The 16,851-nt window shown below is 42.5% G+C and overlaps 1 protein-coding gene across 7 annotated transcripts in view; it reads right to left on the reverse strand.

Moving 5' to 3' along the window:
• The window catches only part of LOC117761318 (band 4.1-like protein 1), a 77,604-nt gene that overhangs the window by 11,788 nt on the left and 48,965 nt on the right, over positions 1-16,851 (reverse strand). Inside the window, exons 4-17 of one of the 7 annotated variants that reach the window (XM_034585077.1) lie at positions 16,621-16,725; positions 12,357-12,399; positions 12,085-12,160; positions 11,460-11,678; positions 10,965-11,052; positions 10,688-10,840; positions 8,777-8,874; positions 7,853-8,028; positions 7,009-7,241; positions 6,553-6,588; positions 5,816-5,860; positions 3,871-4,020; positions 2,474-2,560; positions 892-2,304 (exon numbers count right to left, since the gene is read on the reverse strand). In XM_034585077.1, the coding sequence (XP_034440968.1) occupies positions 892-2,304; positions 2,474-2,560; positions 3,871-4,020; positions 5,816-5,860; positions 6,553-6,588; positions 7,009-7,241; positions 7,853-8,028; positions 8,777-8,874; positions 10,688-10,840; positions 10,965-11,052; positions 11,460-11,678; positions 12,085-12,160; positions 12,357-12,399; positions 16,621-16,725 (2,922 nt within the window). Of the gene's footprint in view, positions 1-891; positions 2,305-2,473; positions 2,561-3,870; positions 4,021-5,815; positions 5,861-6,552; positions 6,589-7,008; positions 7,243-7,852; positions 8,029-8,776; positions 8,875-10,687; positions 10,841-10,964; positions 11,053-11,459; positions 11,679-12,084; positions 12,161-12,356; positions 12,400-16,620; positions 16,726-16,851 lie in introns of all 7 variants that reach the window. The other 6 variants (XM_034585079.1, XM_034585078.1, XM_034585080.1 and 3 more) reach the window with 6 other exon arrangements.

Below are 16,851 nucleotides of genomic sequence, written 5' to 3' on the forward strand. Positions count from 1 at the left end.
GACTGTCAGGCTCTGAGCTGTGGTGTGTGGCTGCTCATTGCCTGATGGGGGTTTCACAGTAAGGGGAACCAGTGTGTTTCCAACACCGCTTAGCTTTCTATCCAGGTGGGATTGGGGTAGAATAATGCAACTGATTTATGATTTAATATCACCAATCTGAAGAATCAAGTGACACTTTGTAAATTCTGACGATGACAGTTGATCAGATTGATGGAGTTTCTCAATAATTTGGGCGCAATCCAATTCTACACTCTATTATGATTGATTATTATTATTATGATTACGATTATAGCCGTCTGTAAGACAGTAATGGATTGCAGAATATGTCCACCTTTCTTCCTCAGATGAATGATTTGATTTGTAACATTAGCATGCGATAAATCTGTTTCATATTTTCAGTTTGAAAATGACATGGAGACTGGCAAAAATCATCAGAGCGATGATGATATGTGAGCCCTCTTTCCTTGCCACACTCCGACAGAGAGAAACGTGAGCTGGAAGGAAATTTGCAGCTCACACGTTAGAGAAAGTGAAGACAAACCAACAACCAAAACATGAGATATTGATTTTTGTCTTTTCTTTTATCTTTCTCAGCCAGTGGTGAGCTGTACCGATTTGCGAGACACTGAGGTGCACGTTAAGGGCAATAGGAGGGGGGACATTGAGGTTGCCATTGAGAGAAATGTCCAAACTCTTTGATAGATTTTTGCCACAGGACGGAGCAAAAGTACTGCTCCGCCTGCTCTTCACACAGGCACGAACAGTTAAGATGGATGAGTGTTTATAGTCACTGAAAACGTAGAAAAAAAGAATAATGGCGTGCGAGTCTGTCTGAAGCTCATGCGATGCTTTACTTCCAATGACTGAATAGCAGATGCCTAGCAGCGTTACCGAGTGTCTCTTCTTGGCTGCATCCAGGCCCGGCTCCCTGCCAGCATTCCGACTGTTCCGCAGTATCAGTCCGGACTCCCTGGCCTTCTGTGTTTTCACTGGCGGGGCTGGGGGAGCCATTTTGGGAAGCGCTGAAATCTTAGAGCCGAACGACTGACTCTCGGTAGGCCCTCTACCGAACTGATAGCTATCGTCATGTTGATCTGTTTTAGTAGTACCCTCCAGCTCTGCTGCAAATGCTGAATGGTGGGTGGAGACATCAGTCCAGTTGAGGTCTGTGGATCCCTCCGGAGAGCCGACCGACCAGCGGTATTCTCTTCTGGTGACCCGGGTTAGTTCATCCTGTCCTGTCCTGTCCCTTTCATCCTTACATGCTATGCTCTTTGACCGCTCTGGCTTAAGAGGAACAATCCTGGTGATTTCCGACTGGTAGCTGCTGCCTGACAGTCGGTGGAGAGATGTCCTCTGACCTTTCTCTCCAAGGAACCCTTCAATATCCTCTGCCCCAGAACTACTGATCTTCCTCTCGTGTGTCCTGACCTGTCGCAGCTTTACCTCTGCTAGCTCTTTATTGTCAATAAGGCCCTTCCCTCGCACCTTCATCACACATTCTCCTTTAACACCTGCTAATGAACTATCATGTTCTATCTTTCCGGGTCCGTTCACTGACCCTGCATCAATATCCGTTGCTCCAACCTGACTCACTTTTTTTCTCTTTACCTGCTCTTCGTCTTCAGTAGGGACCTCTATGCTTTCTTCTATCAAGATTTCCTCCAGTTTGGTGTCTTTAAAGACCCTGACTGACTGATTCTTTCCTGATCCCTGATCATCTTTCTTCACCATCACCGGGGATGATTCACAATGATTTCCTGTTTGAAACATTTTGTCGGGACTAATGTCCGAGTTGGAGCCTTCATTTTCTTCTTCACTAGAATCACTGCCTCCTTTCCCATAGATGAGCTCCACAGGCATTCCCAGGTTTAAGCTCTGGGGTCTCCTCTTTTTCCTTTGTTTAGAAGCTGTGCGTTCCTTTATCTGGCACGAGCCCGGGGCCACATCGCTGTTTGCCTCAGGGTCCGAGGCGTGAGATGGTTTACTTTGAGATTTGTCTTGAAACGAGTCTGCATTCTCGGATAATTGAATCACGAAACGACCTTTGTTGGTCGTCCAAGATTCGGAGCATACATCTGCCTCACTCGACAACTTTGTTTCATCGATATGGCTTTTCATTCCTTTTCTGTCATACCCTGTCACCTCTTTATGTATCATCTTGGCAACATCTATCTCTTTTTCCAGCTCCTTTTTCTCCCACGAGGAATCCAATGTGAGAGATTTGTTCTTTTCTTCTGCGTTCCAGTCAGGGTCTGGTTGATAAGTTTCTTGTTTTTCAATCAATACCCACTCCTCAGAGCCCTACATGTTGGTATAGATTAAACACAGTTAGATATGCCAGGCACTGCTGCGGCAGATAATGAAATCTACAGAATCATTTGAATCACAGAAAAGGGGAATTCTGGTAAACATGCATTTGCATTTAGAAGGTAACTGCATCATGAAAAAGGAAGAGTGAGAGATTTGAAACCTCAGGTGAAGTCACCACAGTCTTCTGGACGAAACCCTCAACAGACAGGCTGTTGACAGGGTCCTGCCCAACTGATCGACCCACCAACTGGCCGACATGACGCAGAGGAGAGGGTTTAAGAGAGAAGGAAGAACAGGTGTTAGAACTCAGACTCAATCTGAAAGAGTGAATTAGTGAGATGAACATCTTCATGCAAAGAGGAGGAAAAAGAAGAACAGCAGTAAGAATCAGCACCGACGGGACTCTACAGAGTTATTCAGTAAAAAACTTTTTAATGAACTTCAAACTGAGAACATGCAGGCCCGTGTACCTGACAGCCACCAGATCCACAGAACCAAATCAGCATGCATTTGCAATGCAAATATAATATTTTTTCTGTAACTACATCAAAGAGCCGGGTTTGTGTGAATGCCGCGGAAAATAGTCACAAGCACCAAGACTCTCCAAGACTGCGATTGTTAGTCAAACAGATTAACGCCGCCCCTCGAACACTCTCTCTGGAATGAGACACACAGCAGATTGTCTTTTCTGATGCACACAAAGTTTGACACACTATGGAGATAATCTAATAATCTATCATCAGCAACAGCGGATAAGAGATTGTCTGCAGACAACTTGAGCACCAACAAAGACATTAAATTCTAGAACGTGCTGTATTTTCAATATCCTAATTACCAAAATGTGATCAAAAGCTGAGACTTTTCATGATCTGGAAAAAAGAAAACTGTGTCACTGTTAGGTATCGAGGAGCTGGGGGAAAAAAAGATAACTGATAATCATTCCTCAAGTACCTCAAACTGAGTGGATCTTTAAAAAATAAATCTTGAAACTGATCTCATTGAGATGTTTTCTTCTGCGCTACTTGTCAGTCATCCTCATGTTCCTCTGAGATATTGTCAGACTTGTTATTGCGCTCCAGAGAGAGGGAGGATGCGCATCATTCCAAACGCATCTTAAAATAAACTGCAGGTTTTTATGTTTGTTCCTGTTCCAGCATTATGTTTGCACAGGAGATTATCTGTTTGAGCTGCTTATAAGAAAACACTGAAAATTATCAAAGAACCACAACTATCTTCACTAATGTTTATTTGTCTTTTTTTTTTTTAGCATTACAATATTTCGTCAAGATTGATATTTTTAAAGACAATAATTAGAGGATACAAAATATTTTACTTAATAAGTTTCTGTGACAAAAACTGTTCTGCTTTTCCTCAAGTCAAGCAGCAAAAAGAGGAATTCCAAATGTCAGCGCCCAGACGGGAACATCAATGACCTTTAATGGAATGTCAAGCATCAGAGGTTTCTAGATTTGAGATACTGACAATAGTGAACCTTGAAGCCCACAGACCCCCAACCCCACTCCAACCCCCAGCGCTGCACACTCAGCCCCGACTCACAGCCTTCTTCTCTGGTGTGCTGGTCGGGGAGCTTCCAGACAGACGCTGCTCACGGGTCATCAGCTTGCTGTTGGGTTCCCTCAGGGCTCTCTTCAGCTCATTGATGCTGGCCTGGTGCTTCAGCAAGACGTCCTGAGACTTGTCCAGGAACTGGAGGAGGAAAAACATGAGGGAAAGAGAAAATGCAGCTATTAGCAGGACATCAACATCCTTTTCATTAGCACGTTTTACATTTTCATCTCATATGCATTAACTAACAAGATGTGAGGTACAATAATACTACATATACACAGGAGAGGACACGTCATGGGAACTGCTAACAGTAGTTGCAGTAGTTGTCAAGACACATACAGTATGAACACAAAATGTGCACAAAATCTGCTTTTGTTCATTTTTGAAATGATGACAGTCAGTGGTGGAAAGTAACTACAATAATTTACTCATGTACAGTACTTCTTTCCACGTATTATTCAATTATCTGAGCTATAGTTGATATAACTGTTCAAAACCTAATGAGTTAAAATAAAAAAATATTTTTTCAAGAAAATACCAAAACATGAAGCCACTTTAGTTATTGTGTACGACCCCTAAGACTTATCTCGCGACCATTTGGAGGGGTAGGAAACACTGATCTACTTAAAGTACAGCTAGCTCTGTCTCGACCAGCTACAGCAGTCCTGTGGTTTAAGGTTTGATGCATCAGCATCTAATAATCTAATAGTGCTATTTAGTATCTAATGAGGTAAAGTGTCTTAAAGTGAAAAAAAAACTAAGTATTAACATTACATAAAATAATTAATATTAATGAGTAAGGAGTTAAAGTTGAGGGGAAAAAACATCTTTATCTATTATGTTGTATATAAGACTGAATTTAGGTTCACATCTGGCTAAATCCTATGGGTGCACAGGAATACATGACATCACTGTATCCCAGCTTTTAATTCAGCTTGGGTCTGTCTTATGATTCTGTTAATGCCTTATCACTATTTTACTTTAGGTCAAAATAAATCTGACTTGACATGACTCGATCATGTGAAACCCCAACACTTACAGTATAGTATGAAGCTGATTTTCAGGACCTTTATAGAACAGCAACAATGTAGTCAACATTATTTCATTGCACTGGTAATGTTTTTATCCTGAAGCATTATTTCATCTAACCATTTACAATGTACAGCACAAGACCTTTCTTTATAATGCTGCTTTTCAAGCCGATCTTAATTCACCTAAGACCATATAGAAAATAGTAGAATGTGCATAATAAATGGTAGAATGTGCATAATAAATGGTAGAATGTGCATAATAAATGGTAGAATGTGCATAATAAAATAAAGTGCAAATGTCTGAACTCAAATGTTCTTCATGACTCTGGTTGGCAACAAGCTCCATTTTTGTGAAGCAGATATGGTGAATGTTGCTGTTCAAATGAATTTTCACACATCATGTGCTATTTTAGAGTTGCCTGAATTATGATAAAGTATATGTAGGCAGAGATATTCAGATTCACTCTGAACAGAGTCTTTCTTCCTGAACCAAAATTATTTTAGATTTTAGTACATTTTATTGAGGAAATTGTATAGTTGAATATTGTTCTAACTTGCTTTAATACTCTTATTTATAGTTACTAAATGATGTGAGTACTTCTTCCACCACTGGCTAAAGCAGAATGTAGGAACATGCATGCTTCATAGGCATTTAGGGAAGAAGGGCTCTACACAGACATGTATTTCACTGCAGACTTTTAAAGCTTCAAAGTGCACTGTGCCCATTGCTGCCACATGAAAAGTAAATCTGTGACATTTCACAGAATAAATAGCCTATAAGGAATATCCCTTGATCCGAGGCAGGCAAATGTCAATCTGTAAAAACCTCTGAGGAGTAGAGGTGCACAGGGACAGCGTCACACATGAAGAAAAGCACAAAGGCCCAAGGCAGGAACCTGTACCTCCTGTTTGTGCCGAGGAGTGGCCTCCCGGTCCAACTGAGAGAGCTGAGTTGGGGCAGGTGTGCGGGCGAGCACGAGAGGGGTCAGATGTGACGAGTGCAGGGTTTAGAGAGTGCAGGAAGGAGGTCAGGTGCAGAGAAAGGATGGTAGAAGGTGAGTCAGTAAGGGGGGCAGGCAGACAGGCAGACAGACAGACAGACAAACTGCAAGGCTACACTTGGCCGTTTCACACCATGCCAAGACATCTTTGGAAATGGTCTGAAAATACATCCCAGTAGACATTTTGGACTTGATAAGGAATGCAAACATCCTGTCAAAATAAAAGTTGAGGCGTCTGTTTGTCAACTAAATCCATTTCTAAGGCTTTGTAAAGATTTTCCCCTTTTTTATCAGTGCTTCACTTCAACCCTGTCCCCACTGTGCTAATCACGCTGTCTGTCAAATGTTTGCTGGGATGCTCAGCCATGACAAATGAGTTCAGGCACAACCTTCAAAGTATCACTTGTTTATGTGGTGCGGTGCAGCACAGCTTTTTTGATGATAACTGAGTTGACAGCCACGAGTAAACGAGACAGACCCAGTGGAGAGAGTGGGAAACAATTAAGACAGACAGACAGACAGACAGACAGACAGACAGACAGACAGAGACAGACAGACAGACAGAGAAAGACAGACAGACAGACAGAGAGAGAAAAACAGACAGACAGACAGAGACCAAATCACCAGACACCAAATACCTCCTGTTTACTGTCAGCTGGTGACCCAGCTTCCTCCTTATCGCCAGCAAGAGTTGAAAAAATAAAATAAGAAATAGCATGTTAGCAACCGAGGGCTAGGCTGGAGTCTGCATCTCTCAGCATAATGAGAAAGGGTTAAAGACTGTAAAGCTGTTAGCAGGATTTATGAGCAGTGAAGTTTAAGCATATAAGCCTGAGTGAATAGGAGTGAAAGGAGAAGAGTTAGTAAACGCTAAATCCACCAAAGCCACCACAGCGTTATGCCCCTGTTGGAGAAGTTTGGCCTATGGAAGCTTGCACTGCATCTGTTTACATCAGCATCCCTGCAGTCACGGATTTCCCTGCACCAAGTTTGGAGTTGTCTTCAAGTTGACTGAAGCTCTCTTTTATTTTTCATAAAGTTTAGCACAATGGAAATCCATAAAAAGTCACAGTCTGTCAGGAAATCTTTACTACCATGATCTCTTTCTTTCGGCTTGGACTGACGTTGCCATCAAAGTCTTTTTCCTGCTCCGACTCCGTGCCCTGGTCTGGGTCCTTGTCGTCCTCGTCCTGCTCCATGCTGGGCTCCAGCTCGGTCTCCTGCTCGTCCATGGAGGGGCTGTGGAGGCGACGCTGCTCGCCGGCGCTGCGGTGGGACAGGCCATCGTGGTTCTCACACATGGCTGAGACTGGCCGTGAGAACTCTGCGAGTAAGAAGAGGTGAGTTCATTTGATTTGGGGTTTTTAGAGTCAAAGTTTGACATTTTGGGAAGTACACTCAGTGTCTGTCATGTTGACAAAAAGGTGGGAAGATTGACATTACTCTCATATCTGTCTCTTAAATAAGAAGCTTCAGACAGTTAGCTTTAGATTAGCATAGATGGTGGAGCCAGTGGAGATGGTGTAAAAGTTGAAAAGCCTGGCTCTATCCAAAACTACAAACAATGTAAAAATGTATGTGCAGGACTTTTTCTTGACCAGGACTCTCGGTTGTGACTTCCTGCACCACAAAGACCACAACCTATTTTTTTGCATGTCTTAAACAAAGGACATATGGCATGTAAACTTGTGAGCTTTGCTGGTAGGTGGATGATTTTACCTTTGGCCAGACTTAAACCAGCTTTTTCCCATCTCTAGTCTTTCTGCTAAGCTAAGCTAACCAACACTCTGCAAGAAAGCAGGGAAGCAAAAATTCGTATTTCCCTCAATGTTCATCTTTCTTTTAATGTCCCTAAATGTTGCTACAAGTTTAAAAATCCAATCCAATCTTTAGACCGTCCATGTGCAGATGGATTGGATGCCCCACTGCGGCTCTCACCTCCATCCAAGCTCCTGGACAGCAGGTACCTCTTGCTGGTGGAGCGTTCAAAGTGTGGAGCAGGCCGGTCGATGAGCGCGCTGGCCTGTCTGCTTTGAGCCTGTGTCCGTCCGCTGTATCTGAACTTTGAACCCATCACCAAGAAGCCCTTAGGTGGAGGCTCTGGAGATACCAGCCTGTAGAAACAACAATGGCAATGGTTGAACATTCTTGACCACATACTCTATCTTACTATTTATATCATATAGCAAAAAGCAGCTGGGCAAGGACATCGAATGTGTGTTTTAGAGGAGATATCTTCATCCATAATTTCTTTTAGATTATTGCTTTATTCGATTTTTGCAATTACCAAAATCTTCACAAATGTTTTGGCACAGGTCAATCAAATTGACATTGAGTGGTGAAAAACAAAACAACCTGAACTAGAGAAAAAATTTAATAAAATATAAAAAACAACATAGTGGTGAGTAGATAATGAGTGATTTTAAATTTTTAGGTGAACTATCTCTTTAAGCACTTTATCTATGCCAGTGATGCTGGCTTCATTTTATTTCAAACTCTTCCACCTTATCCAGCAGACAGTACTATTCATCATTAATTTAAATCTCAACACCTTTAGGCTGCAGGTGGGAGCCTCTTGCATGCACGCTACATAACGAGTATCAGTATTCAGTCCCTCTGTGACATGTCATCTTGTACCTCCTGAGCTTCTTGTGAAGCTGAATCAGGATCATTTAGCAATGTCAAGGTTGCAATGAAAGGAACATGCACTGCAGAAAGGCCACCGCATGTTTCACAGACCACTGTACAATGAAGTTGAGTGTGCGTGCACCTGGTGAAAGCCGTATGAATGGAAATGTTTTCTTTGCCTTGATACTCATTGAACAGGTAACACTCCAACCATGAGGGCAGATCGATACCTACCGGAAGAAAGTGTGATGCTCAATGCAGACCTTCCACAGCCTCTTGGCAGCTCTGTGGTGGGGAAGCTTAAAACCGATTGTACTTTCAAACTGCTCGTACTGGAGGGGAGAGAGAGAACAGGGAGACAGAGAGAAAAGTGAGAAAGTGTGTCTGTGTTTGTGTGTGTTTGTGTGTTCGAGAGCAGTTTTCTGAAAGCCACAAGTACTTCAAGCTGGACCTAAGTTTAGGCCAATCGATTACATTCATGAAAAATCCAGGATATTTACGACATCTCATACCAGCATGAACACTGACCTCAGTCAATGAAGCAGACAACTGGCATAATAGGCATGTCAACATATGAGCAAACACATTTAGAACATTACAACATGGAATTTGCCGACTGGTCAAAAAGAGCAGATAAAGTCAATTAAGCATCCAATGTCCAGACACTGGGAGCATTTGTAATGAAAAGTGTTTCATGGCTCTATATTTACACTCTCTATCCCACTATTCTGACTGCAGCTGCAGCAGCTCTGGTAAAGGGGCTCTTTATTTGGCTCCATCACAGGCTCACTGTGCGGCTCTGTCACTTGACTGGGTCTGGCCCAGACAGCCTGTCGCACTGAGGCTCAGCATGGAGGATAAGCTTCAGCGCTGCACAGGACAATGAGGAGGACGAGAGTATAGAGCCTGACCGTGCAGAGGAGCAACGCTGGAGGTATAAGAAGGAGGATTTACAGCCTGCTGCCTTGAAAACTGACCACAAGTTCATTTCCGTTGTGCCTTTCAGACATACCAGCTTAACATTAGCTATTGTTGTATTTAACATGTGAGATAATGCTGCACTGGAAAAAGGAATGGCTCAAGATTTTGGGAAATGTGCTTATTCTCATTCCCAGTCTACTGTTAAATTTGAAGCTGGAGCCAGGAGGTTAGCTCTGCATTAAGACTAGAAACCTGGTTCAGTCCAAAGTTAACCAAATCTGCCTATAAGCAGCTCTAACACTCACAATGTAACATGTCATTTGTCATTTATTGATCCATACAGAAACTAGAGGAAAAAACATCCAGCTCTGACTCTATCAAGGATCCTGACCGTGAAGAATGCTAAAAGAATAAAACAGAGGATTTAGAGTCTTCTGCTTTGCATAACTGACCGCACGTTCATTTCTGATGTAGCTTGTAAGTGTAAGTAAGAGTGTTGTTTGGAATTATACGGCTGAAGGAAAAGGAATAGTTTGATATGTTAGGAAATGCACCACGCTTAGCACAACAATTAGATAAAGGGTAGGAAACAGCTAGCCTGGGTCAGTCCAAAGGAAACTAAATCTGCCTGCAAGCAGCTCTAAAGCTCCCTACATGAACATTTATTTAATCATTATTAAACCCAGAGAAAAAAACAATTAGTTGTGGTTCTATCAAGGATTGTCTATGGCAACATATACATTTGTCTTGGCCTTGTGCAGTGACTACTTAGAGTCATCGCTTTAAGGTTGCCAGGCAACCAGTGGCGACAGGAGGCCAGAAAAATCACACCTTGTCATGTCTTCAAGATAAACTAAGCTAAACTAGGCTTCTTGCTGTAGCTTCATTTTTAACATATAGAATTGAGAGTGGTATCAATCCTAACTTTTAGTTACCACTCACTTCTTCAAGTACCATACCCACAGTTGGCACCACAGGCTTTCTGATATAAATTATTAGTTTTCAGGCCAGATAACCAAGACAACGTCACTATAAGGCCATCATTATGATGATCATGCAGATTATTTTTGCAAACTGAGACGATGAGAAGGCTCCTTTAACACTTTGGTTTACATTAAACAACTACTTCTTTTAATTGAACAGCACTTACTAATAGTAAATGAATCATAATGTGTAAAATCGATATATAGTGTCCCTTTTATCATCCTTCCCCACACTGCATACCTCTCCAGGTCGTATCTTGATGTAGAAGTTGCTCCTCTTATAAGAGATCTTCAGGATCTTTGGCCAGGCAAAGCGGTTGATTCTCAGCCTATCTCTGTAAATCAGCAGACCGTTGGCACAGACCCCCAGCATTATGTCAATCCCTTCAGAATCCTGCAGCAAACATGGGGCAGCACACAGACAGAAATTATCCATGAGAAACACTGTATGCATCCTAGAAAACTATTGTAATTTCATGAAAATAAAATGATATGAAACAACTTGAGGAAGAGTCGACCTTAGCATGGTGGAGGTCCACACCGTACATGGACAGTTTCTTCGCATTCTCCAAGAAGTTAATTTCAGCCTCTGCTGGAGTCATCCCCCTGCGAGCAGAATAACGATAATATCTGTAACCAACATCAACAGGCCCTCTCAAATAATAAGCCCATAATCTTGCACAGCGGGAGCAGAATTATCTTGGTAACATGCTTGATATATTCACTTCTTAATTCGTTGCATCCGTTCCCCTAAGCATTATGTTTGGTCGCATGCCAAAAAGGAAAGCTAAAGAAGAGCATCGTGGAAGCCCTCTAACTGAGTGAAAGTGTTCCCACACTGTCAAGACTCGCACTGTTAACCTCTCAATGACACATTGTGCAGTAATGTGGCGGCATCTATCTGCCATGTGCATGAGGGAATGTTTCAAAACAATGGAAAACTCATCAACCCATAAACCCAGGAGATTTGTTCACTGATGAAAATCTGATTGAAACAACAGTAAGTCCAGTACTTGTAGTTTCGATGGAGCTCCATCACCCTCTCCTCCAGCTCGCGAGTCTGATTGGGGGCAAAGCGGAAATCGCTGACATAGTCAGAGCCGTGGTCCTCCTGGTCATAGTCTCCCAGCTCGGCTTGAACGGAGTAGGAGCCCAGAAGGGCGTGAGTGACGAACGAGCAAGGCAGTCGACCTGACAGCATGTCATCCCTCAGCTGCAGACATAGGTAGTATCTGTCAGATGAAACAAAAGGGGAGGAGGGTGTTGGCAGTCAAACAAGCCTGAGCCAAGGCAAGCTCCAACAAGTATTCAGCATAGTTAATCCACGGCAGTTAGTAGCATTCCAGGTCAAATCCTTAAAAAGGAGAGAGGGATTTGGGTTGCTTTGACAGAAGGGCAAATATGCCACGTAAATTGTTACAATGCTTGCATGTAAACACTTATCTTTAGGAAAATGAAAAAGGTGAAGCTGACATATGTCAACAATGTCTGCTTTCATTGAACTGTGAAGAGCATCTGGCAGCACAGACAGGAGAGTTACAACTGTTGACAATATGTGTGTGTGTGTGTGTGTGTGTGTGTGTGTGTGTGTGTGTGTGTGTGTGTGTGTGTGTGTGTGTGTGTGTGTGTGTGTTCTACCTGGTGATATCCTCAGTGAGCTGGGAGGGGTCTGGAGGGTAGAACTTGACTGAGAAGGCAAAGTTCCACGGAGAGTCTGAGGAGTACATGGATGTTCAATAATGTGTTTGTCTTGAGACGTATTGTACAAAATTATAATTAAAAGTCAATAACAGAATTGTATCTAATAGGTTGACATAAAAATTTGTATCACTTCATTTGCCTACAAATACGACTTTACCAATTTAATTAAAAAATATTTATCATGTGAGCGACTTGGAAAAGACACTCACTGCGCATCTGCTTCTTGATCTCCTTGGAGGGGTCCAACCAGTTCTGAAAGACAGAAGGCAGAATTCACAGAGGGCAGCTGGAAACATGGTTAATGCACACCCCGGTGCCGCACTCCGCTCTAATTGCTGTCAATGTTCCTAATGAAAGCCGCTCCATATGGCTGAATAAAGCAAGTGAGCCCTCTCCAGCTGAGGCGCTCCAACGTGCGTAGAGCAGATTCAAATCAAGCATCTGTTGTGTTCATTGTGTCGCAAAATCATTGGCAGCCTGATCTCATCACATCCAATCATGCAGTGAACCGCTTCACCTATAGGGACCCTATTTCTGATTTGGCTATGAGAGCATCTCATCAGTGGTTCGGTGGATACTGTCTCTCTTGTAACAGCAACTGTGGATCGTGATGATTGGAAGTTCAGCGATGAAGAGAGAAAATATTCAATAATCATTTGTAACTGCTTACAAGTTAAAGTACAATATTCCATGAAAAATCTCTTGATATACAAAAGAACATTAATTATCCACCTTCTACTTTACTAGCTTCATCAAACCTCTTTTTGACCTTCTGGATGTTTATGTTAAGTTCCATGGAATCTGTGCTTTCATTTTTATCCTCTTAATAAACTATTGATTAGCTCTGATACTTCCATGTGTAACACTTGCAATTATTGAAAAGTAGCAACATAGTGTAGTCAGATAAAACCCCTGTCACATTAGTTGTAGATTAATCCAATTATTTGATATTAGTACTTCATCAAAACTGTACTCCATGATGAAATGTCTAAATGCCAGCAGCCGTACAGTCGTGCCTTAAGCTAAATGCTCAACATGCTGCCATGCTCACAGTGACCATGCTAGCATGTTGTATGTGTGGCATGTTCGCCATCTTAGTTTAATGTGTTAGCAGGGAAACCTTTGCTTCCAAATCAAAACAATTCAAGTGGATGAATGTTATTAGTTTTGCAGGAGTTTGATAATAAACCAAAGAGCTGGATGGTTTTAATATGTTTAAACTGATGATGGCGCTAGGTAAAAAACTCATTACAATTCATTTCATTTGAAACCATCCAAGTTGGAAACAAATGTCAACTTCATGGTGGTGGAAAACTAAAGTTCAGGCTGTGACCTAGACATGGGTGGAACCATGAATGTCTGTAGAAAAAAACTGATGTGGCAATTCATCCACTACTACAACTTTGACCTGGATGAAAAAGCAGAGGATCGCCAATGTCAGTAACCACTGTTGTCTGGGCTCATTGTGTGAACCAGCAATCTTCTAGATATTACAGTCAAGAGCAAAGTGATGGACCAGCCAACAGGCTCTGCCATCCCCAAAGCCACACTGACAGGTCGTCTAAGGACAATTAAATCCAATCAAAACACACAAGCATAAAGAAACACAGGCCGACATATAGGCTTACACACAGTGGTGGGGGCTGATACCACTTGCTACTTTATTCCCTGCACATATACATAAACAGGTGTTTGCAGGAGGCAACGTAGTTGTGTGCCGCCTGTGGTGCAGCGAGCTGACAGTGATCCTCACTAGCCTGAATACCACACAGCAGATGCTTATTAATGCTGACAGTATTTTTGCCAGCTGGTATCACATCAGTCAGAGTGGAATCAGGAGTATGAAAGGTTGACACAGTGCAGTGCACTCCTGTGGCCTCGTTGGACAAACTTCAAGCATCTCTGGCAACATTGAGCTGTGCCTTCACGTACACACACACACACACTGACGTACACAAACACAAACACACATACACCTTCAGTGTTTAATCATGCTGCTAAAGACTTTAATGAGCCGCAGGCATTTATCGCCCCCCCCCCTTATATCAGCCAGGGCCAAAGAGCACTCAATTAGTAAGGCTCTCCCTCTGCCGCTTTGCTTTTCTCTGCAGAAAAGCAGAAGGAACTTTTAATCACTAACTGATCAAGGCTTTACTTCTGCGTTCGCAGCATCAGTTCATACAGCAATCACACAGAATAAATGTTCTACTGAAGAGCAAAAGATAAAATCCTCTCTCCCCCCCCCCCCCCCCCCCCCCCCCCCAGCTGAGACAGAGAAAGGGCATCAGAAATTACATTTCAATTCTCTGGCTTTTTTGGTCCACTAAGCAGCGATGACCCCAGACGGCAGCTTCAAGCTGCACTCTGATAAGCCCGTCTTCTGAGCTGCAGCCTTACCTAAACTCAGAGAGAGGAAAACATTTGAAGCCTGTTTACCTCTTAAACGCACCAGCTAGCCTGTCCACATCGGCCGGGATAATGCTCAATCTAAAGCTGAAGTCATCAGGCACAAGTCAAGTCACAACATGTGAGCTGACAAAGCGTGCACAAGCTGATGATGGTGAGTTAATGCTCCAAATGTTAAAAGAGACTTAGTCTTGTCATCTTCCCTATCTTCAAACGTTCCTCTGTAGGTTGTTGTGCAGCCATACCTGCCCTTGGGGAGTCTCACGTCAATCAAACCCTTAAACCCACACCCAACAAAGAGCTGTCATGTGAACCCAGTTCAGTGTCAGTCACATGATTATATGATCATAAACCTGGTCTGTGCACCTTGCAGCAATTAAACAGAGATCAGAGGGAAACAGACCTGGACTTTCTATTTGAAATTAGCTTATTGGAGTTGACGTGCCCAGATTTGGAGGTTGGGATCTGTTTTCTGAAACAGACTTGGTGCAGAACTGTCTGCAGTCTTAATGAAGGACTATTTCTTTGGTAAAAAGTTAGAGTAGTGGATTTTTCAATATTAATCAAGACAAGCTTTCTTGTTGCGATGTTGCAGTTAACGAAATAATACAATCTGCAGATTGTACTGCAGATTGTTTGCTGTACTGTTGTAGTTCACTCTAATTGCTCTCATCAGCATTGTTGCTAGTCATAGCAATCAGTTATTGAGCAGCTGTTTACTGCGATGAAGCTGTGCGTGAACCATAGACCCTGTTAAGACCTGCATGGTATTCAGAAGTGGTCAGCTAGTTCAGGCCAAAACGCACCTAAATGCGTCCTGAATACGTCCTCAGAGATCAGATCAGTCAGATCACATTCTGAGGTGTTCCGTGACACATGTGACACGTGTGACCACATTCATATGAAGGACCTCTTACTCAGCTGATGACCTCTGACCTGCTGCGGTTTCACAATGAAGTGCACATACTTTTAGCATTTTCAATTTCTCAGTGCCAATACTTTGATTCTTTTGTGGCCACCACCACAATATCAACACTGATCAATACATAATGATTGATGCTTTTGCTAAATCGGTAAAATCTTTATTCACGGTGCAGCGGCTCGAGATTCATTAAACCCCTCCTGACAACTCTCTCTCTATGCCTTTCTCTCGCTCACTCGCGTTGACACACACAGACACACAGACACATCTATAAACTCAGACTGGGTAAAAACTATTGGGTCTTAGAGAACAGAAATGACGAAACGTTTATTTCCATACAGAGCGGGGGAAGTGAGCTCTGATCAAAAATGATCACAGGAGACACAACAGGAGGAATTTTAATGCAAGGTGTGAACACACGTACTTAACACTGACCATTTCTGATCGGATCTCTCAGGACGGATGTTAATAGCAGGTCTGAAGAGGGCCTCAAACTAACACATCTCCTCATTTTGTGAGTCCATGCATGTCTCAAAACCACCAGCATTAAGGGCTGTTTATTGGGTAACTCAACACTGTCACAACAAACTAAAGAATGCATTTTAGCCATATTGAGGCAATGAGCGATTTACTCTGTCTGATCATAAAGTTGAGCGTCATCTAAAGCGACAGGCTTCAAGTTGCTATGGTTACATAAGAAAGACAAAAAGAAGTTAGCAACTATTCCTACCAAACTTTACTTCTTATCTATTCAAATTTCTCTGATAAACTCTGGCTCTTGGCTTCTGTCTACAGAGGTTTAACTCAACCTCTGGAGGCAGATTTATATTTCTGCTTCCAGAACAGCTCTGCCTCTGAGAAATATTTCTCTAACTACATTTCATATATGCATGTTGCAAAGAGTAGATGAGACTTTTTTTTTTTTTATCTTCTCCCCTACTGCACAAGTTTTTCAATTGCCTTTTGTCCAGACGCAGCGTTAGAATGGAAATTTCCATTTTTCATTCATTCTTTGAATGATGGATAGTGCACCCCTCAGAGAGCTGACCCAGCCAACAAGTGAGAGGAATACAGATTTTTCCGTGAGCAGCGTGTTTATGCACTGAAACATCCCACAAGGTTATTGCGGTACACAATTCACTGACCTTCTGCGTGTCTGTGTCAGCAAAGGTCAGGCCGAAGTAGTCCTTCTCCAGAAGGTTGAGGTGCTCACACACCATGTCCATCAGGGTCTGTCCTCTTGAGTGTTTCTGTGAAGACAAAGATGAAGGACACAGCAGTGGTAAGGATGACAAAAGAAAGCAGAAGAGAGATTTTCCACAATGTTTCTGAAGTATTATGCATGAGTTGCCGTTAAAGCTCAGTTTTTCAGGGCA

This window comes from Hippoglossus hippoglossus, chromosome 5 (genome assembly GCF_009819705.1).
Source record: "Hippoglossus hippoglossus isolate fHipHip1 chromosome 5, fHipHip1.pri, whole genome shotgun sequence".
In the NCBI taxonomy this organism is placed as follows: Eukaryota; Metazoa; Chordata; class Actinopteri; order Pleuronectiformes; family Pleuronectidae; genus Hippoglossus; species Hippoglossus hippoglossus.